The following is a 26,241-nucleotide window of genomic DNA, read 5'->3' on the forward strand; positions in this document are numbered from 1 at the left end:
GGTTGAAAATCACTGACTTAGAACATTGGAGAGTGTTCTAAAATCACTGACTTCAACATTGGACACTGGTTGAAAAAAGTCGAAAATCACTGACTTAGAACATTGGAGAGTGTTCTAAAATCACTGACTTCAACATTGGAGTTGAAGCTGGCACATCATTGAGTACAGAACATGCTGTAAATACTCACATCATTGAGTAAATTTGGCATGCTGACATCAGGAGGTTTGGGCTGGCCCTGCATGTTGCAAGAAGAAATATCATCAAAGTTGCTTATGAACTGACCTTAAACTGTCCTAACATTCACTTCTCGATAGATTTACTCAGACCTGTGTTAGCTCTTTGACTAGTGCAAGTCCAAGTGGACCCAGGGCATTGGATTAAGGCCAGGAAGGAGGATAGGATATTGGCAGAACCACTGCCAACGATAACGGCCCTCTTCCTGCTCTCAAACCCCCTTTCCGCCCCAGTCCCTGCCTGTTTGTCTCCCTCCCTGCCTCATTCCACTCACTTCCTGAGCCCCACCTGCTCCTCACTTCAACTTACCTAGACTTAATAAAGCCACTGCTGTGGGATCTTTTACCCCTTCCCAAGTAAATTGACAGTGGGATCAACAAAAAAAAACCTAAGCAACAATTTTTTTAATCACAACTCATTAAACTTATTAAGTTTTACAATATTGCTCTTTTCATAGATTATCATGAGCTACATTTGACTTCATCAACAATAATTCCTAACATTATTCTACAAATTTTGGATGTTTCAATAAAAGTACAACAGTAGAACAGTTGCACATTATGTTGTATCATGGTAAGTGTCACCCTTACATTCTTTTCTTTGTAATCCTGCATGTGCTATCAGTGTTGGCATTTCAATAGACTATTCAGTAGAGTTTTAAAGTGTTCTTTGTTACTCTTTCAGATGAATTTCCAAATTGTTTTGATATTGCACCAAGTTCAAATTTTGTAGAAAAGGCTAGGCTGCAGTTCACTAAGAGAAATTTTGACCCTGTTAAGGATGAGATTTGTGTGCATATCTTCAACTCCAAGTAGCAGAGCTGACCACAAGAACAATGCCCAGTACTGAAAAGGGAATTTTAGGAAGAAAAGTATGGCTAACAGTGTCCAGAAGAGGTTCTGCTTTCTTATAGCCCAGCAGCAGATCTTCAACTTAAATATGCAGTAATCAAGCCAGTGATTAGTTTCTGCTCAGTCTCCTGTCTCCAGCCCGGAAATTAGTCTGCTAGAAACTCAGATAGCTGAACAAGCAGTCACGCTTTATCATAGCACTGAGTTTGGGAGGCCAAGCTGAAAGAAAGCTCCATGTGTTCTATATTAGGGAGAAAATACCTAATTCAAATTACCTTAATTTACAGAACTATAAAATATCTGTATTTAAAGTACAATAACATACAATTAACAACATGAAGTATTTTAAAATAGTAACAATTTACCACAGAAATCTATGGAAATGTTAGCTATAAAATTTTATTTAAACCAAAATATAGTTTGGAAGTTAAGAACAGTTACTAAAATGACACACTAAAAATTAGGCAAATTACAGTTATTATTTTACTATTTATCATTAAGCGTCTTTGTACAGTGCAAAACAGTGACATTTGTGCTAAATTACAAGTCGTAACCAAACACTCTCCGAAGCTACTCTTTTCCGTAGAAATTTTTCAAATACACCTTAAGGTCAAACTAGACATTTCTTTAAACACGTGACTGGGATTCACTTGCTTGTTTTTGTATTTAGTAAACATCAGCCAAATCAGTCCCATCCTATCACAGTGGATCGGGACTAAGATGTGTGTGAAGGGGTCAATCATCAGCCCTCATCACCATACCAATCTGGCTCATGGCCCCCAACAATTGCTATTTGCACTGAAAAAAAGCTCCCATTGGGGCCAATGATAAACCATCTTGTGCTTGAAGTATTTTCTAGCTTTAGAAACCCTTGTTCAAGTTACTGACCCTTACTTAAACACCAATCCTACTCACTTAATTGGAAGTAAGCACCACTAACAATGTTTAGCTTCTATCTTCCTTTTTAGACACATGAACAAGCATATACACACATATCAATGGTCACAAGTCAATCTATGAAAAGACTTAAAAAAGACAATAAATACAACTATTGCTTGTCAAAGGAGAAAAATATGTTTTGCAGAAGACTGTCACACATAACATGATACTCTAACCAGGGGTGTCAAACCTGTTTCATACAGAGGGCCAAATAGCATTCATCATGTCTGCTGAGGGTTGAAAGTGATGTCATTAAACAGGTCATAACCAAAAACACACACACTTTTTTCTCACTTAGCTGCAAATGACAAAAGAGAAAACATGCAAACCTTGATCATATTTCAAAATAAGGGACATCCCAATTTTCATGCGGACTGCCCTTCCATCAGTAACACCTCAGCACTGCTCAGAAGCTGAGAGCCTGAGGGCCGGATAAAAAGCTTTCAAGGGCCACATCCAGACCCCAGGCCTTATGTTTGACACCCCTGCTCTACACCTTGTTAGAAACTAGTTTTCTACTACACAAAAAGAGGTTGGAGCTATAGGCCCAAAATAAGTAAGCATGACTATGACAACGATGTTCACTACATCTTAGAATGTCAAAATTGATGGTAAGTATAGTACGAGTCACAGTGTAACCCTATAGATACATGTTTGGTCACAACTTCTTAAACGGGAATTAGCTGCTCCCTGAATGAATTGAGCATTAATGTTGGTAATACAATGGTTCTAGTGTAGCTGTGCAATGCACAATAACCAGAAAGGTGGGTGAATTCCAAAACAGACAACCCCTGATAATTCAAATGAATATTCCTACCTACTTTAGGTAGAAAAGATTGGTGAAATTCACCTACAGCAAAGAAACTGGAGGAAAATATGCAACAGGAAAAATGTTCCCTTATCCTACGGCAGTAGTTCCCAAAGTCCTACTTGGATGTTGGGACTGCTGTGAGTTGTTGCAAGGTGGGGCGGGAGCAGGGGGCTGACCCCAACAGCACCGCAGTGATTACAGTGCTGTGGGGGGGCGGCAGGGTCATCCCCACATACCTAGGTGTGTCCTGCAGCCACCCAGGGGGTCCTTGCAGTTGCCTCCACGACTCTCTGCACAACTGCAATGAGTTCCATTCTACTCTCAGAGCTCACTTCTGGTTTGCATGATTGCAAACCACAAATGAGCTCCAAGAGCAGAATGGAGCTCATTACAGCCACACAGAGGGTCATGGAGGTGGCTGCAAGCCTCCAGGACCCCCCCCCCGGGAGGCTGCAGGACACCTCCAGGTACTTGGGGATGTCCTTGGATCCCCACAGCGCCGCAATCACTATGGGGCTGCCAGGGACCTATTCCTGGGTCACTCCCCTTAAGAGGGAATGGCCCAGTTTTGGTTGCCAATTGTGGGTCGCAACCCATATTTTGGGAACCACTGTCCTAAAACAATGGAGCCAAGTACAGAGACCCCACAGAAGTAAAGAAATCTAAGGTCTAAGTCTAAAGAAATCTAAATCTCTCTCAAAGGGGAGAGGAGCAGTATTTCCCCTCGGACAGTGGTTCCCAAACTTTTTTGACTGGTAGCTCCCTTGTCCTACTGGGCATCTGGCTTCCCATTGGGATTACAATTCTATACATTGTATAGAGTGATGGGTTTTTCACGAGGATTCCACAGCTTCCTTGGTTGGTTTCCAAGCAGACAAAGTCTACCCAGCAGACTAAGGATTGACAATTTCTCTTTACTCTCCTTTCTACAACTTCTAAAGTCAAATCTCCCACCAGTCTTCTTCTTACTTCCCTTTGGATCATCTTGAGCAGAGGAAACTCAGCCCATCTGACAGCCTAACTCCCTTTCCCTCTCTTCTTATTCAATCTGTGCCTGGAATGATAGGACCATTTTCAAATATCCTCATAGGGGCATTTTAAAAGTCTGAGGTACAATGGCAAGTAGCCAACTCTAGTAAAAATCTGGAGGCTCAGCGAGGAACAGAATTTACTCACAGTATTATGTAAATTCTGTGCTTGAATGTCCAGGTTTTTGATTAGTTGGTATGCTGCCATAACAGGCAACAAACCCCACACCTCCATGTTAATACCAATTGTTCTGATTTTGTGGAAGACTACCACGGAGCCCACCAGGGCTATCGAGTCTTCTGGGAGACTGTATATAAGACTGTTCTGGTTTGAATTATAATATATTCTGAGCCAAAATTTAAAAGCTCTTAACCAAGCCCTTGTCTCAATTAGGAGCTGCCCCAACACTAAAAACAGGGAGGTGTATGTAACACACCTTGGCAACCCTAAGATTTTTCTTTAAAAAAAAAAGTTTGAATTTGTTATAGAGGACAGTTCAATGTATTAATCCAAACTGGAACACCAGACAAAATCAGAGGAAAAATTTGGCATTAAATACTTTCAAAGCTGCTGGAATATAGACACCCCCTCTATTAAAATGAAAACATACAATAATCTGCACCATCATGTCCGCAAGATTCACATTTGTTTTACAATGTCTAGTTCAGGCAAGACTGAATGAGAAATAAATATTTCACTTGCTCAATATGCCTTCCCCTAAAGATCCAAGAGTATTGCCTCCAAGCGTTGCTAAAGATCATAATTTTGGATTTACTGAAATTGAGTGAAAGTTTATTTGAAGAGAGATATTCTACCCATTTGGCAACCAAGTGCTTCAAATCTTAACGCGACAGGCAGCCCAATCCTGAGCTGCCCGGAGCTGCGGGGCCCGGTGGCTCCACGGAGGGCTCCCGCAGGATCCAGCACCTCCCATGCTACCGCAGAAGGCTCCTTGGGAGAAGGGGACATTCGTCCCCTTCCCCCAAGTAAGGGAAGCAGCCCCCCAATGGAGCTACTCACTTTAGCAGGGACTGTTTGGTCGCTGCTAAAGTGAAGGCGCTAGTGTAGGGCGAGCAGCCCTGCCGAGCGCCCTGGATCCTGCGGAGCTCGGCTCCACGGATCCGCCTCTCCCCCGTTCCCCGACACGCCTCCCCCACGCCCCTGGCCACGCCTCCCTCTCCCTGGAACGCCTCTCTCACGCCCTGGACACGCCCCCATCTCCCGTTCCGCAGCCCGGCGGTCACAGAGTCTGCCGAGCTGCGGAACCCGGGTGCCCGCTGCACGCTGGCTCAGCGCTGGCCAGAGCTTTGTACTTCCTCCCTAAAAACAGAAAGTAGTAGCCTCCAAGATATGCAGGTGGTTAGTGACACTCTGATGATTCAAATACCTAAACTACAAATTTCTCACAGCCCAATCCTGAGCTGCCCGGTTTGAAGGAAGCTCTAGTATTCCACTGACACTAGCCCAACGTCGGCCAGTGCTGGCTTAGCACCGGCAGAGCACAAGTGCTAGGGCCTGCAAATGTGACTTACAGCATGTTTGTGACAGTGCGCACCGGCGGTGAGCCAGCACACACTCCATAGGATTGGGCCCTCACTCATTACAAAATTTATACTGTGGTGTCCCCGTATCTGCAGATTCTATATCCGTAGTTTCACTTAATCGCAGATCAGATCTGTGCCACCCCATGCCACCTCTGTGCCACCTCTGCAGGGAGGGGAATTGGGCTCACCATGCCCCCAGAGAGTCTTCTGAGGCCTGCAGAGACTGCACCCAACTTTCCACTGCTGCCGCAGGCCTTAAAATGAACGGAAAGGCCAAAAAAAGGTGACTTCTGGTCCTCCGGGGCTTCCCCAGGTCTCCCAATGCCCTATAAGGCATTAAAAATGTCACTTCCAGTTTTATCATAAAAGCAGAAGTCACTTTTTTGGCCTTTTCAGCCATTCTGAGCCCACAGCAGCCAGACAGTCACATGAAGCCTCTGAGGGTCTCAGAAAGACTCCAGAGGTGAGGGCAGCCCAGTTCCCCTCACTTCCAGAGGTGGGAGAACATCCCCTTGTATCCACAGATTCAGGTATCCACGACAGGTTCCAGAACACCTGTATCTTAAATATCACACTGCTGTTAAAACTCTAAAATCTAATCCATAATTATTTTACACTTTACATTCTTGACTGAAATATTGCATTCCAAATTGACTTCTTACCTGAAAAGATTTCTGAAATTTCCAATGAAATGACTAAGCACCACAACAAAAGCATTCAGGTTGTAGCACGGGAAGCTACTCCTCCATTATTCAAGCACACTACAGGGTTCATTGTGAGAAAAACAAAGGTATGACACTCCCTATTTTGCACTAAAGCAATGAACTCGCCAACGCTTCAACCGTAGATCTATTTTTCTTTCTCGATTTTTTTTCTTCTTACCTCGTTCACACTGAGGGCCTGTAAATCCATATACGCATGCACAGCGATTAGGTCCAATGCAGCGGCCACCATTCTGGCATCCATTTTCACAGACAGCTGTGTTTTAAAGAAAAAGCATAATAAGTATTTCTACTGAAAAAAATATCTTTGCAAATTATCACTTGTATTACTTTGTGAAAGCAAATCAATAAAATGTGTGATCTAATCATCATTATGTTGAAATGGAAATCAAGTGAAATTTGCAAGAATCCTAAAGAATCACTTTACAAGTTATTGTGCTTGAGCTAGGTTGTGCTTGCTAAAAAGGCACAGAAAAGATGAGGTTTGTGATAGGGCAATGAAAAAAGAAAACTGAGACACTCAGTATGAGCAGATTCTGCAGCTATTTTAGGGCCCTGTGCTACTCACCTGCCCCATAGCTCAGCAGTGCTGAAACGGCTACCACTGTATCCTGTGGGGCAGGAGAAGCAGCTGGAGAGCTCCTCAGAGCAAGAGAACATCGGTTTCCTTACCCATGCAGTGCCTCTGCAGCCACAATGGAACTCCTCGTATCTGCTCAATCGCTGGCGCAGAACCAAGGAGACCCATGTCAGGCTCTGAGGCTCAGGAGGGGGGATAGGATCCAATGACAGCCTCTGCTGCCATCCCTGCCCCCCCGGCCTCAATCTGCCCTCTGGCCCACCTTCACCCAGTTTTACCACCTCCCCACCTCCCTCCCACCTAGAAAATGCCTCCACATCACTGGGGATGGAGCTTACAGTGCACCTCACTCACTGCTCCTTCCACCAGTGGGGAAGCCCAGTGCTAAATGGCACAAGCCTCCCTGCCTGCACCAATCATCTGGTGGCTGCTGCAATGTGCCTTATGGCACATCTGCAATAGCCATTGCCCAGACAGCACATAAGCCAGTGACACTGCCCAGGCTCAGAATCGGGTTGCCCGTCTCTTGCTAGAAAGATGTGAGGGCTGAATCCTAACTAACTTTCCAGTGCTGATGCAGCTGCAATGCAGCCCCGAGTTAAAAGCACAAATGTTCCCTTACCTTGAAGAGGCCTCCATGACTGCCCCCCCCCCACTGCAGGATGCAGCACAAATCCTATTGGCATGGCTGCATCATCACTGGAAAGTTGGATAGGATTGAGCCCTGACAACTCTAGAGCACCTCAAAAAAATGAGCTTTTATAGCTAGTGTCTGTTTCATCAGATGCAAGGTAGTCAATGAAATACACACATACACATGTTCAGTAGGAGGACAGTATGTTAGTTCATTAAGGTGAGATTAAAAGATAAAATAAACTCATGCTCACAGCAAAAATCATTGGCACAGAACTACTCCACTCCACTACTCCACAGTCAAGAACCCAATGATATTAGAGATGCTCAACACTCAAAAAAAACCTACCATTAAATCTCCAAAATGGTACCTGGGAAATAACTAGTATATACCATGTTGGATTTGTTAGTAATAAACTTGAGATGCAATCCTATGCTTCAGAAAAGCCAGTCTGAGGACATATGATCTTGCATATGCCCTCAGATGATCAACGATAGCTGTTCCAACACAATGACCGTAGCCCCATCGTAGCCCCAGTTTTGCCAACAAATGTGCCAGAGATGCTAAGCAATGCCGCATCAACGTATCTCTGACACCGGCTCACCTACAGCTGGCAGAAACCTCCAAATGGGGTGGAGATTTGGGAGGCACTTGGGAGGGACAAGGAGGAGACAACCTACATGGTATACTAAACTCTCTTCAGATGTCAGTCATTCTCCATGCCTTAGCAAAATGCTATACCAACTCAAAAGCTCTTGTATTAAAAACTCTTTTTAAAATAAGCACAATATCCCTGATAAAGAGTCATTTGTGATTTGAAGTACATTGGATGTCTGGATATGGAGGACATCAGTGCTGCTGAAGTCCTCCCTCATTCTGGCCCCATCCCAACCTTGATTTGCCTCCACTGCTGGCAGAAACTGGCCAGTGGCTGGTCTGCTGGATGCCACTGGTGGTGCATGGCCTCCCAGCCCTTGCACAGGCAGAAGTGTTCTGCAGACTGGCAGAGACTGCTCAGATAGGATTGGGAGGTTAGTCTGGTATCCCCCAAATCAGTGGTTCTTACATGTTTAGCTCCGGGACCCACTTTTTAGAATGAAAATCTGTCAGGACCCACCGGAAGTGATGTCATGACTGGAAGTGACATCATCAAGCGGGACAATTTTTAACAATCCTAGGCTTCAATCTTAACCACACTCACCCAGGAGAAAGACCTATTTACTATAATTAAGAGAATATACATAGTAGCTTGTTAAAAGTACAGGTCTGTACATTTTCCCACATACAGTCACGTACCATGGTAGTATCAAGTCTAATATATTAAAAATGAAATATTGAAATGAATGGGGACCCACCTGAAATTGGCTGGCAACTCACCTACTGGGTCCCAACCCACAGTTTTAGAAACACTGCCCCAAATTATAACTATAAAAGTCAACTCTGATTTGTATGGACCTGATCTTTAAGCACTGAATTTATTGTTTCTTCAGCACTTCAGATGAATTGCTTATTGTTTTTCTTTTCACATAATCAGCAAACCACATTTATTCTGATCTTGTCAATATAAACTGTTTTTTCCATTTTGCCTCTTCTTTTCTTCTTCTTCCAATCTGCATGTGTGCTTTCTGTCACCTCTTTTCCCAGACATTCTGGCACTGTGGACAAATGACATGTCTCCTAAGCAGCTGTCTAGATAGGGAGGGGAGAGGAGTAGATCCTGCTGTACGTAAATGTTTATTTTCTTAGAGGCCCAGAACAAAATCTTAGGGGCTATGAAAGGAAATGTTGCTATGGCAGAGCTGATGTAATTTCACATAATAACCTATAAGTGTATGCTTTGATCACTGCGTAATAGAAATACTCATTTTAGATTGCCATGCATAATTATTTGAGAGAATTCTTTTCCATTATATTATTTTTTAATTAAAAGAAATTATAGGCTCTAGCCTGGTTATATAACATGTATATTTTGAACTATTTCTCTTCTGACAAAGAGATGAAATCTGTATAGGATTTTCACTTAGGCTGCATCAAGATATTACAAGTTATCTAGCAATAGTATATTTTAAGTACGGTCTGTATTAATTTCTCTTTGTTCATGATTGGTGTAACAATTTTTCTCGTTTTTTTTATTTGTAATCAGTGCACCATACCATCTTTTGTTTAATAATGCTAGCCTTGAAATCAGAGACTGATAGCACAATCCCATGCTGAAGTTGTGCCGACAGTGCTCCTAGATCAGCATGATGTCCATCATATACTAAGCCCCTCCAGTACGAAGGGGAAACGAGTCCAGACGTCTCCTCACTAATTTATCCCTCCCAATACCACTGGTGTCCTTGAAAATCCCAACACAGCTGATCAGTCATGGAGTTCTGGCCTGATATTAGCTTGATATTTATTTATTTATTTATTTATTTATTTAAACGATTTCTGCCCCACCTTTCCTCTGCTGAAAGCAGATGCCCAAGGTGGCTTACAATTTACAGATTTTAAAAAATTCCAATGCCTATGGCCAGGCCAGAAAGCACTACCATGAACCAAGAAATGTGTTGTGTGCAAAGTGCCCTTTCTCCATAGTTCCTTTCAACACAGTTGTCATGTGTGTGTGAGCTTTAAATGTGCATAACCTGAGGCCAGAGAGGTGAGCTTCATGCCACCTGTCCTTTCATTTAAGTTCTGGTTCCATGGGCAGGGGCTTTAGTACTGGGACTGGGGTTCTGTGATTAGCTACAAAGTGAAGCCTGTATCCTATGCTCTGCTGTAGATAAGTGAGTAGGGCAGGGGGGGTGGCTGGAGTTGAGATTTTCTGATTTTTTTTCCTTTCCCCATTGTTTACTATGACAATTTAAATTCCTACACAAGCTCTTATGTTGGCAAAGCATTTTGCTAATGCGTGGAGAGTGTCTGTCATCCGAAGGGAGTTTAGGATATGGTGTGCACTGTCAACTTGTCCCTCCCAAATTTTCACTCCATTTGGAGGTTTCTGCTAGCATCGCAATGCAACCTGGGATAAGCCTGAGTGAAGAGAAGGGCCTCTGCATAACCCGGAAGAGGCTGCAGAGAGCTCAGAAAATTGCCTGGAGCCCTCAAAATATATTTGTTTTGTTGCACAATGTTAGGAAAGCTATTTTGGGCTTTTTTCTTTACTTTCTACATGTTTTTAAAGTGGTCCCCTGGTTTCCGCTGTTTCGCGGTATCTGTGTGGGGAGGGGGTCCATAATGGAACCCCTGCAGATACAGGAGGATGCCTATAATATACTTTTGGATTCCTTGCTTATATAAAATTTGTATATTGTACACACACCCCTCAGAAGAGGCATCTATCTAAGGGCGCAATCCTAACCCCTTATGTCAGTGCTTTCCAGCACTGACATAAGGGCAATGCAGCTCTGAGGTAAGGGAACAAACATTCCCTTACTTTGAGTGACACCCTCCATGAGTGACACCTAACTGCAGGATGCAGCACATGTTCCATTGACACCGCTATGCCAGTTCTGGAAAGCATAAGGATTGTGCCCTAAATCTTATATGTTTTTTACACATAATGTACACACAGATACCACTGAAGAAGATTATTCTGTGCTTGAAGCATGCTGGATTTTTTTAGCTGATCTTTCTACTTATTTTGGACTGTGAATACATTTATTTCTACACCAACCTGTTAACCACTCTCATTTTAGCTCATTTTGGGAACTTCCATTTTACTGGACTATGGTTACCATAAGAAGTATTACCATAATATGTTATTTTCATCAAAAAATATGCAGTGAAACCTATAAAACTTGAAAAAAATATCTGTATTACACATCATTGAAGACTGCAAGCATAAGGAAGTTCAACAGATTTTACAACTTCCCTCACAATAGCTAAAAGAAATTTGGTCTCAACAGATTCAGGTAGTTTTCCAATTCAGGCCTCTGTAGCTCATAGTCAGGTTTTGAAGGTATTCAATTTTCCTGTGCCAGAACAATCCAGAGGTAAAGAGTAAATAAATCATTTACACTCAAAAGAAAAAAAAAGAGGAAGTTTTTGAACTATGTTAGAACTAGTCCTTTACATCACAAGAGGAAAATATGCTGTTATTTCAGGACACGACAAAGTCTGAAGGACTCATTTCAGGACTCATTAAACTGAATTATCTTTCATCCAGAATGCATAATGTACACAGATAAGGATAAGACTTCTGAATTATATCTGTAATATACAGTGGATGAATTATGTTACCATGCGAAACATTATTTTTACATCTCAAGTACAAATATTGGACAAAAAAATAAACAGGTGCAGCCTATTTATCCACGGATTTTTTTATTTCCGTTTCCAGGCAGCCCAAAACACTGCAAAAAGGCTCCACCTCACCCAGGCAGGGAAATAGCCCTGGAGCCCTGGAAGAGGCTCCCCTTGCAAAGGAACAGTAACATTCCTGGAGCCCCTGAGCCAAGAGGCTGAAGAGGGGAAGGGGGGACCAAAAACCTCTGTAGCCAGAACACATACAGCAAGGTAGAGCTCTCTCTCTCTCTCTCTCTCTCTCTCTCTCTCTCTCTCTCTCTCTCTCTCTCACACACACACACACACACACACACACACACACACACACACACACACGGGTAGGTGCAGTAGCAACAGAGGGGATTGCTTTAAAAAACCCTGGGAGTGTTTGCCGAGCCTTGGAAAGACAGGTGAAGGTGAGCAGAGAGCCGAACTACAAGTCCCAGAATGCTCTGGGGCAGAGGAGTTTCCATGATGGTTGTGGCCAGGGAGGGCTGCAGGAGTGGCAGCAGCGAAGAGGAGGAGAACCTACAGTGCTGTCAGGAGGCTGCCTGGGACACAGAGGACTCCCAAGCAAGCTCAGGATCCCACCTGTGAAAGGGGAAAGAGGGGAAGGGGATTGATAACAGCTGCCTTAGTTTCCTTCCATCCGGCTGTGTCAGGCTGTAGTCTCTTTGCGTAACTCTATGGGATTTAGCACAATGCGTTTTTTGTTAATCATGCCGAGTCACGGAATGGAACTAATGCAGATAAATAGGCTGTACCTGTATCTGATAACCTAAAAGCATAATATTTGTCTAATTTTCATGTGAATTGCAATGTAGTACATTACTCAGATCTGCAGGCATGGCCAAAATAACTATGACAGCTTATAGAAATATCAGATCTTTGTTCTCACTGATGTGTAGTGCAAAGACAAAGAACCACTGAAAGAGCAGAGCAAGATATGGCAGGCAAGAAAGGCATGAAATTAAAAGGAAAGGAGTTGGAAGAACAGCAGTACAAGAGGTAGAAATAGAAGGGAGCACCAATAGCATGAACAAGTGGGGGAAGGTCTTAAAGAAAAGTTAATGCTATCTATCCCTCTCTCCTTAATGTTTGCTTACAGCATTGTTCCTAAGGCCACTGAAGAATAAATGTCCCTGGTTGCCAGAATTTCTGGTTTCATAACAGAGAAAAGAAGCCTCTGGAGTGTGTTCACTCTGCTTCCTTTCTCTACAAAATAAGCTAAAGCTGCAGGGCAAAGCTCTGCAGCTTGGAGTTGGATAAGACCCCCCATAATCTGCCCAAGTAGTGGTGCCAGTGCTTAGTAGACAGATGGATTAAGGACTCCCATAAAAGCACTGTCCAACAAAAAATTGTTTTTGTTCTGGTGCTTCAGAAGTTAGATTTGATGGGTATTTTTAGGGTACTGATTATAAAAATGACATCAGTTTGACCACACTGGCTCTAGTTTTGGAGATACAGCATACCCACCTTAGATGGTGATGCACAGAAATATAAGTGTATGTTGTTATTTTATGAGTGCATAATAGTGTATACAGGTGACTCCCCATATCTGTGAGGGTTACGTTCCTGCTGCTACTGCAGTTACCTGAAACTGCAGAAAACAGAGAACCCTACTCAAATTCCCCAACTGAGTCAATAGGTCACCTCTCTTCTTTTAAAAACCCTATGCAAAAGGCAGTATTTTCTTCCTTTTGCTTCAGAACAGGAAGCAAACAGTGAAAACCAAGATTCATACACAACACAGACTCAATCGCTCTAGGGGTGATTGATTGTGAGAACACTGATAAGAAATGTACAGCAGAGATTCAAAAGACAACCTTGAATCTTCTGCCTGGACCATTTGTTCTAGATGTCAAAAACTTTCTTGGCAACCATAAGGCAGACAACTACTCTGAATTAGTTGAGGACATGCTCTCCAATTTTAATAACTTTGGCTGTAATATGAGCACCAAGGTCCATTACCTACACAGCCACATAGACAGCTAAGTGATTTAAGCAACCTAAGTGATTTAAGCAAAGATCAAGGTGAAAGATTTTACCAGGACATAAAACTATGGAACACAGATACCAAGGAAGATAAGGCACGCACATGATGACAATTTACTGCTGGAACCTTCAGCAGTACTGTCCCAGTAGAGCTCACTCTAGAAAGTTCTATAAAAGATGTTTCTTATATGTTGAATGACTGATAATTTTATATGCTATTGGGTTGAAATAAATAGGTTTAGTAATATGTGCTTGTTTTAAATAGCATGTAATATTAATAGCATCAATATTAATCAAAATCATATCAAAAATAACAGATCATATGATGAAGGATTCTGAATTTTTATGGATGACCGTTTGAATCAGCACGTAAGGTGACTATGCCGTATCTGCAAAACTAGAGCTGATATGGCAAAACTGATGCTATTTTTTGAATCAGTGCCCCAAATATATCCAAGAATAGGTCTAACTTAAGGCACTAAAATGTGTGTCGGGCAGTGTAGTTTATAGGATGCCTACCAGGAAGGATCAAATCCTGCTTTGGGGGGAAAAATTATGCCCAGGTAAGACGCCCATCTTACCAGGACTGTCGGGGGAGGGGGGGCGCAGCTATCCTTTGATTATGTCCAGCTATCTACTCCGGTGGCAGTGACAAGGAGCCCCTGGAGCTGCCACAATGAGTTCTGTGGTCCAGCAAGGAGCACTGTGGCGAAAAATGCACATAGCGAGCCAGAAGATGCCCCGGGGCTGCTGACACCGAGCCAGCTAGAGTGTCTTCAGTGGCAGCCAAGAAGGCCTGTGACACACCTTTTCCTCCTCAGCCACCAGACCACCATGGACGCAGCTACTCTGGGCCCTGGGCACCAAGGAGAGGAGCAGCCACGTGATCAGCTGAGTTTAGGGGTCAGGGAGGAAAGCAGCCACCAGGGAGAAGGGAGGTGGAGCCCTGGGAGGAACTATATGAACTCAAGGGAGCAGGAAGAGGTGGCACTTGCCACTGCCCTGCAACTACCCACCGTGGACCCCACAGAGACCAACGACCTTGGGGTGACCAGTGCCACCCCCATAGTGCGACAGATTAATTCTTTATTAATGACTAGGTCCCTGGATGGCTTACAGCTCAATCCTATTGGGCTTCACCGCTGAAACAAGCATTCCAGCAGTGGATCCTGCCTGATGGCAGTCACAAAAAGCACTCCAGAAGCCGTGAAGCCCCATGCTTCCAGGAAGTCAGCAGAAAGGCTGCAGTGGGCATGAGCAGTGGCAGCCCAAGAAAGGACCTCCAACTCAGGTAGGTCTGCAGTGGAGACGGGACAGGGCAGGAGGAGGGTTGAACGAGAGAGGGCAGGGGGTGTAATAGAGGTGGGAAGGGGTGGAATCCAGCTATCTCCTCCAATAGCAGCCGGCATGCCTCCTTTGTCTCCTCAGACATGCACCAGCTAAAGAACTGACACAGGTTCAAGGAGACACATAGGAAACCACAGCACTGTGGAGTAGGGTAAGTAGAACTTTGCCCTACTTCTCAGTCTTGTTGCATCATGGCACGCATGGCACTCAGTCTTCTCAGTCTTGTTGCATCATGGCACTCACACCTCTACAGGATGCAGCTCAAATCTTCTTGGTGTGGCTGCCTCAGTGGGAGGAGCATAAGGAGAGGATTGGGAGATCGAGAAAATTGGATTATAATTTCAATAAATGAAGAAACACTCCAATTCTGCCCGCCATAGGTCTTCCTTTGCCATTATGGGCAGGCTACAACTGGTGAAGTCAAGTGGCTTCAGATGACAGTGCTGTTCCAACAGATCAACATTATAACTACTTGTGAAATTTGCATCATTTCCCCATGAGCAGCATTCTATCCTCATAACACCCCTCCATCATTATGCTAATAGACAGTGATTTAGACTGCAATCATATACACACTTTCTTGCGATTAAGCCTCACTGAACACAATGAAAGTTTCTTATGTGTAGACATGCGTAGGACTGTGCTGCAAGTCAAGGTCCCTGCCTCCTCCAGTGAACTTTAGAACTGAAAAGGGATTTGAACTCAGGTCTCCTCCATCTGGATTCAAGGTGGATCCTTCTCCATCTTGCTAGAGGGAGACTAATAGAACATTAACAGGAAGTGCTTCCTGTTATCATTCAGTTAGTCTCCTGCCTGTAGTGTGCAAGCTTGTTACCTGCACATCGCTCTTCAGTTCACAAGAATGTTGCTTTGTTTAAAGAAGAAACACCAGTGCTTCCAGTGTCACTAAACAAAAGTTAAGGTAAGGGGGACAGGGGCTACTCTTTGAAAAGGGTTCCCCCGTATCCACTGTTTCTGTATCATTAGGAATGGGGCTGGAACAGAAACCCACAGATATTGGGGGCCACTTGTACACTATAACAGGAAACATAGAGTAAATAGTTATCTCCATCGTATCCTTGATAGAGGTAGTTGACTGACTACTGTTGATGACAGAGTGCTATACTGAAAGGTATTCACTTTGATCCATCCAGGTAATTCTTGCATTCTTAAATTATACAGTAAGTGTGTATGAGCAAAGATAATGGAAACAGACTCAGATTGTCAAAATCTACTTACGTTGTCCACAGTAAGTACCAATATAGCCTTTCTGGCACTGGCATTGGTCATCTAGACAGGTACCTCCATTCATGCACCTGAGATTGCACTGTTGTACTATAGTGAAAGAGGTAATTGCATATTATTAGTATTGTGCCATAAAACCAAATGCAAAGCATCAGGAAATCAATTCAAAACAATTCAGATATTTCTGAAACATATTAAAAGACAAAACAAGTTCAGACAAATAGCCCTCCGAAAACATTATCTTGAAAAAAACATTTTGCCACCTTGTTAGATAAAAGGACTTTGCTGTAGTCTTAAAACTGATTAACCCATTAAGACCTTGCTAGCAGCCTGCAGTCAACAACTGGCAAATTCCAGTGCACACAACCCACAGCCCCCAACATAGATCCAATCAGCAAATCATGGGAAACTCATCTATCTCTTACACTCTCTCTCTCTCTCTCTCTCTCTCTCTCTCTCTCTCTCTCTCTCTCTCTGAGACACACACACACACTTTGTTCCTCACTCCCAACCTTGCCCTTGATACATGCACTGGCCGGCTCCCCAAAATCATTTGAGGTGAGGCTTCTCCACCAAAATCATAATATAAATCATGCTCTGAATTCAACAGTAAGGAAACTATAACTTTCTCTTCTTCAAACTTGGCTGCCACATTCCAGGTGTTTTTTCTCAGTTTAACTCTTCTGATCACGTTAGATCTTTAAACTTCCCCCTTTAGCTTTTTTAAAATCATTTTGAATCTCCTTTATCTTGCCTTTAGATAAAAGCACCATTCTTCCTGTAATTTCATTCTCCAGTTCTTATACAAACCTCATTCCATTTAAGTCATTCATTCCCTGCCCAGTTCTTTTCCTTGCTCTTTCCAGATGTACAAAATTATTTACCCATATTTATGAAAAGTACTTAATATCCACTGTTATCCTCTAAGACAGCCATTTTCAACCACTGTGTCACGGCACACTGGTGTGCTGCGAATTGTCGGCAGGTGTGCCATGAGAGTTTGGGGGAGGGTCATTTATCAGTAGGGCCATTGGGGGATGTGAGCGCCCCACTAAGGGCATGGTGTGCCTTGTCAATTGTCAAAAATACTGATGGTGTGCCTTGACAATTTTAGTACCTTGTCAGTGTGCCATGAGACAAAAACAGTTGAAAATCACTGCTCTAAGACCTCCCAAAGCAACAATAGTCTTAACATGTAAAAATATATTATTTTGTAAAACAAAATTACTACAAGTTAAAATGACCCTCAAGAGAAATTTTCATCAGCAGAACAAAACTCAAATGAATTTGAATTTTGTCCTTCCCCAGTTAGCCATGACAGAGTCAGACAGAGTAACTCCACAATCCCAAGTTACTAGGCCATGTATGACAGTTACATTTCTAGCTGTTGGAATACTTTTTTTGTCTTTTTTTCTGCCTAAAAGGACATTTCTTGATACCATAAACAGTAGTAATATTTCCTTCGTATAGCAAAATTTATAATGAAGGGATTACCCTGAATTTCTGCCTTGTTTATCATTACGTAAGAATATAAGAACAGCCCCACTGGATCAGGCCATAGGCCCATCTAGTCCAGCTTCCTGTATCTTACAGCGGCCCACCAAATGCCCCAGGGAGCACACTAGATAACAAGAGACCTCATCCTGGTGCCCTCCCTTGCATCTGGCATTCTGACATAGCCCATTTCTAAAATCAGGAGGTTGTACATACACATCATGGCTTGTAACCTGTAATGGATTTTTCCTCCAGAAACTTGTCCAATCCCCTTTTAAAGGCATCCAGGCCAGATGCTGTCACCACATCCTGTGGCAAGGAGTTCCACAGACCAACCACACGCTGAGTAAAGAAATATTTTCTTTTGTCTGTTCTAACTCTCCCAACACTCAATTTTAGTGGATGACCCTGGTTCTGGTGTTATGTGAGAGTGCAAAGAGCATCTCTCTATCCACTCTGTCCTTCCCGTGTATAATTTTGTATGTTTCAATCATGTCCCCCCTCAGGCGCCTCTTTTCTAGGCTGAAGAGGCCCAAACGCCATAGCCTTTCCTCATAAGGAAGGTGACCCAGCCCAGTAATCATCTTAGTCGCTCTCTTTTGCACCTTTTCCATTTCCATTATAAGCCTCAAAGACAGTATTTCTCAAACTGTGGGTCAGGACCCACTAGGTGAGTTGCGAGCCAATTTCAGGTGGGTCCCCATTCATTTCAATATTTTATTTTAATATATTAGACTTGATGCTACCATGGTATGTGACTGCATTTGGAGAAATGTTACAGACCTGTACTTTTAACAGGCTACTATGTATATGCTTTTAACAATAATAGTCAATAGGACTTACTCCTGGGTTTGGGTGCGTAGGATTGCAGCCTACGAATATTAAAAATTTTCTTGCTTGATAATGTCACTTCCAGTCATTACATCACTTCCGGTGGGTCCTGACAGATTCTCATTCTAAAAAGTGGGTCCCGGTGCTAAATGTGTGAGAACCACTGCTCTAAGACCATGTTTGTTTCTTTTTTAGAGAATGCCTAGTACATAGTTGTATATTCATAAACTAATGATAATTATCACACTTCCAGAATAGATTAATTTTACCTCTTGAATGTGAATAGGATAGCCCCGATTCAACAAAATGTGCCTGCAGCAGCCAAGGCAAAACCGTATGTCTTGTAGCCAAGAAAAAGATATCAATCAACTTTTGGGGACAAAATCCAATTTCTCCTTCCATTCCCAAATCACTTCTCTATGGGAATCTACCTTCTTTTACTCTGTGATATGTACACAGCTCCAACTGCAAGACTGGACAGGAGAATCACATGTATAGCTCCTGTTTGCATATGCAATTTCCCTTGCAGTTAGGGATATAATTCTCCTGACTCCAGCTAGGGACTCTATGCAAACAAAAGCAGATTACTATGTGCATATCTGCATCAAGAATTGCTCTTGTGTGTGTGTAAATTCACTCTAGTTGGTCCTAGTTGGTCTCTTATGCTTAACGCTGCTCATGGAACAACTGTACATGTCTGACATCACAATCCCATGCATGTCTACTCAGAAGTAGGCCTCACGGAGTTCAGTGGGGCTTACTCCCAGGTAAGTGTGTATAGGATTGCAGCCTATCTGTCCAATCCTATCCTCTACCATTGGCACTGCCGCAGCTATGTTGACAGTCCACACACTGAATTCAACCGGGGGGGGGGGGTGTGTGTGTGTCTGTGTGAGAACCACTGCTGTGCATGTAGCACCACTGCCTATTGCAGCAGTGGCCTGGAAGTGTGTGATGGTGGCCTGGCTTTTGTGCGGCTGGAAAGCACCATGCACTGATAGAACACAAATTCTGGCAGCCCAGGACAACCACAGAATTGCACCATAAATCTCACTTGAAAGATAGCTAGTGATGGGGGTGGATCACTAGCAGGAAACTCTTAAGAGTGCATAGCACATCACAACACATTGAGGAAGAGACAGGGAGGATAATTAGGTCATGCCATGCTAAATATGCATTTTTAAACAGAATTATAGTTTCAAATGTTACACTAATTTGTTCTAAATATGGAAACTCACTACAAAATGACAAAATAAATATATAGTCAGGCCTTACTAGATTTTGTTCCACAGGTTGGCAGTATCTGTCCACTGGAGCAAGTGCACATATTAGGGCGCGAACAAAACCCATCACCACAACTATTTCTGCATATTGCTGTGGGGGAAAAATACATTAAAATACTTCTAAACTTGTTTCTGAAGAAATGTGTCTTTATAAAATCATGGTTTTTTGCTTAAATTTTTTTGAAAGTATGCAAATATGTAGGCAACTGATACATTCTGAAATGTTTTGCTTTTGCGGGATTTCATTATGTTTCCTTCTCTGTTAAACAAACAATGCCACAAAATCTCCATTCTGATGTGCTAATGATTTAAAACATAGCACAAAAGACACAGCAGCATAGCCTTCTGAGTAGAGAGGTATATTAATTGCATACCAATAACACAAAGTGAATTTGGAAATCAAAGTAGTATAAAATAATGGAGCCCTCTAATATAAATTTATACTTTATTTTTGCATATACCATAAAGACTGGCAAAACCAGACTATGAGTTTCAGTAGACAATACTATCATCAATAAAACCTTAGTTGGCAACATTTCCTCATTGGTGTTCCTGGAGGGGGTCAAAACGCTAAGTTTCTTCAGGTGCCTGGCTGCTGGTATAACACGGCCCCTCCCCCTCACCTTCAGAGCCAGTCTGGCTGCAAAACCTTTTGGTTTTGCTTTTGCAGCCAGGACTGTTTCTGAAGGCGAGGGGGAGGTGCCATATTACACCAGCAGCCAGGCACCTGAAGAAACTTAGCATTCTGACCCCCTCCCAGTGCATTTCCTAAATATAACTTGCAGAGGACTAGCAAAGACTGATTTAAAGACTGATAGCACAATGCTAATAAATGTCTACTCAGAAGTAATATCCACTTTATTCAGCAGGATTTATTCCCAGGAAAGTGGGTATAGGAGTGCTGCCAAAATCTTTGAAGTCGGGGGGGGGGGGGGGAACCCTTGCTGTAAAGATGTGTGATTTCCTCCAAACATAAACAAGATTCTGCTGAATGTTCTTTTTTAATATGGTTTGTTAAAACACCACAAAGATGAACAGACTGAACTTTTACATCTGTTTTAGCTGTTGCATTACAAACAACAGGAACATATGCATTCATTAGAACATTTTTAGCAAGCTCCTTTGCATGTCTACAGATGGTCTAATGCAGGGGTTCCCAATCTTCTTGGAACCGTGATCCACTTCATCTTTGTGACATGGGAATGACTTACCAGGAGGGTGGGGAGACCTCTTCTGGGTCATACCGGCCTCAAAATGGCCCACAGAAGCATGGGAAAGCCACTTCAGGTTTTCAGAAGCAACCTGGAAGTGGTTTTCCAGAAACTGGAAGTGGCATTCCAAGGCTTCTATGGGCCATTCTCAGGCCGGTATGACCCAGAAGAAGTCTCCCCACTCTCCTGGTGAGTAATTCGGTTTCCAGAATAGCTCCAATTTGAGCCAAACTGGAGCAGGAACTTGTGACCCACCAGTGGGTTGTGACCTACAGTTTGGAAAATCTTGGTCTAATTGATTTGCTGACTTGGAGTCAGGTCTGCCACTGCAATGTTGCTCCTGTGCAAGTAAATTAACCTGCTCCAATGCAGGTTAATTTACCCCTAATAAAAGTCTATAAGAGATGTATATTAACTCCTTCTTCTGCACTTGTAAAGTACTCTATGAAAGTTTTCATATGAAACTTAGGGCGCAATCCTAACTTGCGCTAGAAGCAGCAGGTCGGCGGGCCTGCGCTGCATCCAGTGCAAGTCGGGGCATAAAGGAACGCAGCCCAAGGTAAGGGGATGCTTTTCCCTGTACCCTGTGTCGCGCTGCAACAGCTCCAATGTGTTTACTCAGATCTGTGCCACCTGACGAGGTGACACAAATCCAAACAGCCCAGGCCACCCGGGAACAGGGTCAGGATCCAGCATAACTGCGGGATCCTAACCCTACCTCCCGCTCCCTGCCCACCAACCCCTGAGGACACGAGCCCCTGGGGACACCCGCCACCCATCCGCCCCCCCCTGCCTCCTCCCCGCCCCCCCCCCAGACCCTGGCATCAGCCGAGTTCACCCTTTCCCTGGGGTCTACATCGGCATGGGGAGGTCGTTGCACATCTGTGCACTGGCCTATCTCCCCAACAAGTGTAAACAAAAATAATAAACAACCCACAGATAACAGTTCTTATATAAAGTTCTTATACAACTTTATTATCACAGAACTGAACGATTTACTTCTCTCCATATTTGGCTATTTCTGACTTTTTTTAGGTTTTGTCATCATTTGATTTGTGAATTTATAAAACTGAGGGCGCAATTCTGAAGCTGCCCTCAGCGGTCGCAAGACCCTTTTGCCAGTCAAAGTGTGTTGCAAAAGTGCCATAAGACACTTCTGCAATGACCCATGGATTGTGCCTTTGGGGCCTTTGACTTCTGTGAAGCCCTGTGGGCCGGCACAAAAGATAAGCCAGTGCTGGATGAGCCAGGCCAGTGCAGGGGCCTCGGGGGCAGAGGGGAGGGTGGGAAGGAGGCGTTTTGAGGCAGGGGCAGGAGGCATGTGGGCCGATGGGCAGGCCATGGGTAAGTAGGGGGTGGAACCAGAATCCATCACTTGTGCCAGATCCTACCTCTGGTCCTGGGCAGTCCAGAGCTTCTCCAGGTTGCTTGGATCTGCCCACCTTTTGAGGTGGCGCAAATCCGAGTAGCCCCATTGAGGCTGCTGCAGCATTACCCAGGATAAGGGGCGATAATTCCCCTAGCCCTGGTTCAGCTACAACTGGACCCAACTCTGCGTTGGATACAGGGCAGGCCAGCCAGCCTCCCCATTGCAGCGCAGTTAGGATTGGGTTGTGAGTTTCTGATCTATGATTTTGATATCTATTTCTACAGAAGAAACTAAAAAGCAACTTATTTTCTTAGGTACAGAGAGGAAGCCTAAACTTAACAAGCAAATTGGATTAATTTCTTACTTCTTTTTAAAAGTAATGAGGCATTAAGATTGAACTAAGTCCTTTGGGTGGATTATTACTCAGAGAGAGAGAGAGAGAGAGAGAGAGAGAGAGAGAGAGAGATTGTAAAAGTCAAAAACTTACGAACAATACATTGATTTCCCCCAGGCAGTGTTTTCCATCCAGGACAACAGTATGAATGGAATCTGGAGCCACACACATTTGGCCTGTCAGATACAAACAAGTGTATACACAAAAATATAGGTCAATGGAAACATCTCTTCAGAACTCAGCAATGTAGAACAAATATTTTATTGGTCACAAAAACAACATACAAGTTACACTTCACAGAGCCTTCTTATCTCCTAATAAAACCTATTTTACTAATTCCCTCCTCCAAGAACCATGCTCTTCAGCAAAAGAAGGAACTAAGCAATAAGAAATCAATTTTTAAACAATTCTGAAAGCAAGAAAAGGAACAATGGACTAAGTTCATGCTTACTGTAACTACTTTACAAGCTATGAAAATTCATACCAATGCCATTGAAAACATCCTTTCCAAATAAAGGAAAGAATGACACTTCATATGAAACAATGATTTATTAGTGGAATATTAGAAAATTTTAAAACTGAATACAATTTATCTTGTTTTTTTATAATCTGATATTTTCTCTCACGCAAACCATAAAAAGCATATTCAGCAAATTTTAACTGAAATAGCCCTTTAGCAGACTGTTTAAAACTTGATCACGAAATGGAAGTAATATTTACCACTTTGGGTTCTGCTATTGCTGCCTATTAGTATTGTATCTACACTTGCTAAATTTTGCAAAAAAGAAATGTTTCTTACACCATAGTCTAAAAAAAACATGGAAATTTTTCAACAGGAATCAAAATGTAAAAGTTACATTTACATTAATTCAATCAACAGGAATAAGAAAGAAAGAAAAATTACGGAAGAAAGAGGATGCAGACCAAAGTGCAAGCATAAATGGAGATATGTGCAGGTATTTGACCTGAACATTTGAAGAAGAATGCAGAGATTTGGTGACTCATATAGGATTGATTGGGAAAACAAGCTGCATAAAGAGGTGGCTGTTGGAATGATTACAGCTTACATAGTAGGCTGGCAGAGGTTGGGTGAAAGGGAAAATGCTTGGACTGGCTGCTCACCAAACCAGTGGTAAACCAGAGGTTGCTGTGGATCGCATAGCAGATGGCTTTCTACATCAAAACTTCAGTATAAAGGGTGCTGTGGAGTAATGATGTTTATTCTATAAAGCACTAAAATGGGGGGGATCCATTTCATCTTCTAAGCTGGAGCATTTTGCAATAAAGGACCACAGTTGCTCTCTGGGTTGTATGAAAGTTCTTGATGTAGTAAGAGTGCTTAAATAGGAAGGAAATAAGCAAGGAAATAAGGCTGCAGGCACAGCTAATTAAGAGCTAGTTCTTAGTGAGATTGGAAAGAAGCATGGGGAAGGATAGTTCTCAGGAAAGTGACTAGACCCTAACACAAGCAACAGGTAGCTTTTAGAGTGCTTAGGGGTGTTGTGGTGGGCTGCACAAAAGAGTTGGCAACAGGTAAGGCTAATAGTGGTGGGGAAAAAAGACTGGTAGGATTAAGTCCTCAAATCATGGAAGAGGAGAATGGTGAATGGGAATTTGCCAGGAAGTTGCTTGGGGCTTGATGTCATGATGGTATTGCGGGTTAAATGGACTGATTATGGCTGAAAAGCCTTAGTGACGTGGTTATCAGGATACAGCTTCAGGCTTTATAGAGAAACGGGAAAGTTTTGTTTATTCAGAGCTTCTCCCTCAAACACGAGGAGTTGATAGAGACCAGCAGGTTGTGAATGGCATGGAACAGATCTGCATTTTTTGAGAGCAAGGATAAATTGCCCAGAAGGGACAGGAACTCAAATCCTAGCTAGGTGACCAAAGGTGGCTGCAGACTGTACTGGAGATCTCAGAGTTGGGGGTTGTGAGAAAGTGACGGAAGGATTTGAGGAAACAGAATAAAGGGGTGCTTGAGAATTTGGCTAGCACAACTGGAAACGTCTGTAGATAGCCTTGAGGCTCTATGGGGAAGAGACTGGTGAGACACAGGTTAGTCTGAAAAGAGTTGGCAGGTTGCAGATGGTTGTCCAAGTGGGTTAGCTGCTGCTGTCAGGCCCAGTTCTCACAAACAGCAAAGGAGGTGATAAGCCTGTGCCTGGATTGTACCATTTCAGACTGGGGAGGGGGAAGGTGATGGAATACCCCCCCCCTTGGCCAAAAAAACGAATCCACATTCCTCCAGATGGAAGGCTGGACTAGAAGCCTCTGCTGTCACCTCCTGTTCTATTTCCTCAGTCTGGAGGCCCGCAGTCCATCCTGGGTACCCCCACCTGCAGCCGGCAGCGTCCAATCCAGGCACAAGCTTCGCACTCCATCTGCTGTGGCGAGAGCCAGGCCTACCTGCTGCGCGCGTGAGGAGGAAGCGCGCCTGTTCCTACCCCCTGAGCACGTCCTGCTGGCCTCTCCTGCGGACTCGGTTGGTGGCAGGCGCGGCGCCCGCGTCCAGGCTCTCCAGGGCGGGGTAGCTACTGCCGCCGTCAGCTGCGCCCGCGGGACGGACCTGCTGCTGCTGCTGCTGCTGCTGCTTTGACTGCCCGGCTGCAACTTGCGCCCACAACGCCACGCAGCCCAGCCAGAGGAAATAGGGCTGCAGGCAGAGCGCCCGCCGTCTCCCCATCGTGGCCAGCAGCCCTGCTGCGGGGCTCGCTCGGCTGCTCCTCGGCTGGCGCGCTTTCCTCTCCAAGCGGGCGCGCGGCGCTGCCCCCAGCCCAGCCCAGCCCTCAGCGAGGCTCACTGCGGGGTCGCGGCGGCCAAGGGGGCTGCTGCTCTCGCTCCGCGCTGCATCCTCCTGCCCCCTTCCCCTCCCCGGCCGCTGGAAGGCGCGCGGCTTTCCAAGAACACCGTCGGGGAAAGGAGAAGAGGCGAGAGGAGCTCTCCAGGTCTCGGCGCAGGGCTCGTGCTTGGAAGCCGCTCCGAAGGGCGCCCAGACGCTCCCCCGCCTCCCAGAGACCGAAGAAGGCTGCTCCTCTCTCCTCCCTGGCGCGCGAGTCCCGAGCTGAACCGGGAGCGCACGGGCAGGCGCTGGGCGGCCGCTTCTGCGCCTCCAGCAGCTCCGCGGAGGGGAAAGGCGGCTGCCCGGTGAACGGCGAGAAGAATGAGGGGAGGAGGAAAGGGGGAGGGAGGGAGCGAGCGATGGAGGGGGCCACTGCCTGCCTGCTTGTCAGTGAGAAGCAGCCGCGGCGCGCCAAGCGCATGGGAGCGAAGCCCGCCGGAGGCTGCGTCCGAGGGGCGCCAAGGGGTGGCTGAGCGCGCGGGGGGGAGGAGGGGAGGGGCGGCGGCGGCGCTCGTAAAGGGGCTGGCTGGCTGGCTGGCTGGCGTAAAGGAGGGGTATGATTAGAAACGAGTGGCGCGGGGCTGAGGCGGGGAGGCGAGACGGAGAGGAGGAG

At 44.4% G+C, this 26,241-nt stretch overlaps 1 protein-coding gene across 3 annotated transcripts in view; it reads right to left on the minus strand.

Moving 5' to 3' along the window:
• FBN2 (fibrillin 2) overlaps positions 1 to 25,472 on the minus strand; it is a 175,185-nt gene extending 149,713 nt beyond the window's left edge. For all 3 annotated transcript variants that reach the window (XM_066618394.1, XM_066618393.1, XM_066618392.1), the window contains exons 1-5: positions 25,234 to 25,472; positions 22,880 to 22,962; positions 19,805 to 19,903; positions 16,199 to 16,294; positions 6,292 to 6,387 (exon numbers count right to left, since the gene is read on the minus strand). In XM_066618394.1, the coding sequence (XP_066474491.1) occupies positions 6,292 to 6,387; positions 16,199 to 16,294; positions 19,805 to 19,903; positions 22,880 to 22,962; positions 25,234 to 25,472 (613 nt within the window). The remainder of the gene's footprint in view (positions 1 to 6,291; positions 6,388 to 16,198; positions 16,295 to 19,804; positions 19,904 to 22,879; positions 22,963 to 25,233) is intronic.
• Between the last annotated feature and the right edge of the window lie 769 nt (positions 25,473 to 26,241).

Source organism: Tiliqua scincoides, chromosome 2 (genome assembly GCF_035046505.1).
Source record: "Tiliqua scincoides isolate rTilSci1 chromosome 2, rTilSci1.hap2, whole genome shotgun sequence".
NCBI lineage: Eukaryota > Metazoa > Chordata > Lepidosauria > Squamata > Scincidae > Tiliqua > Tiliqua scincoides.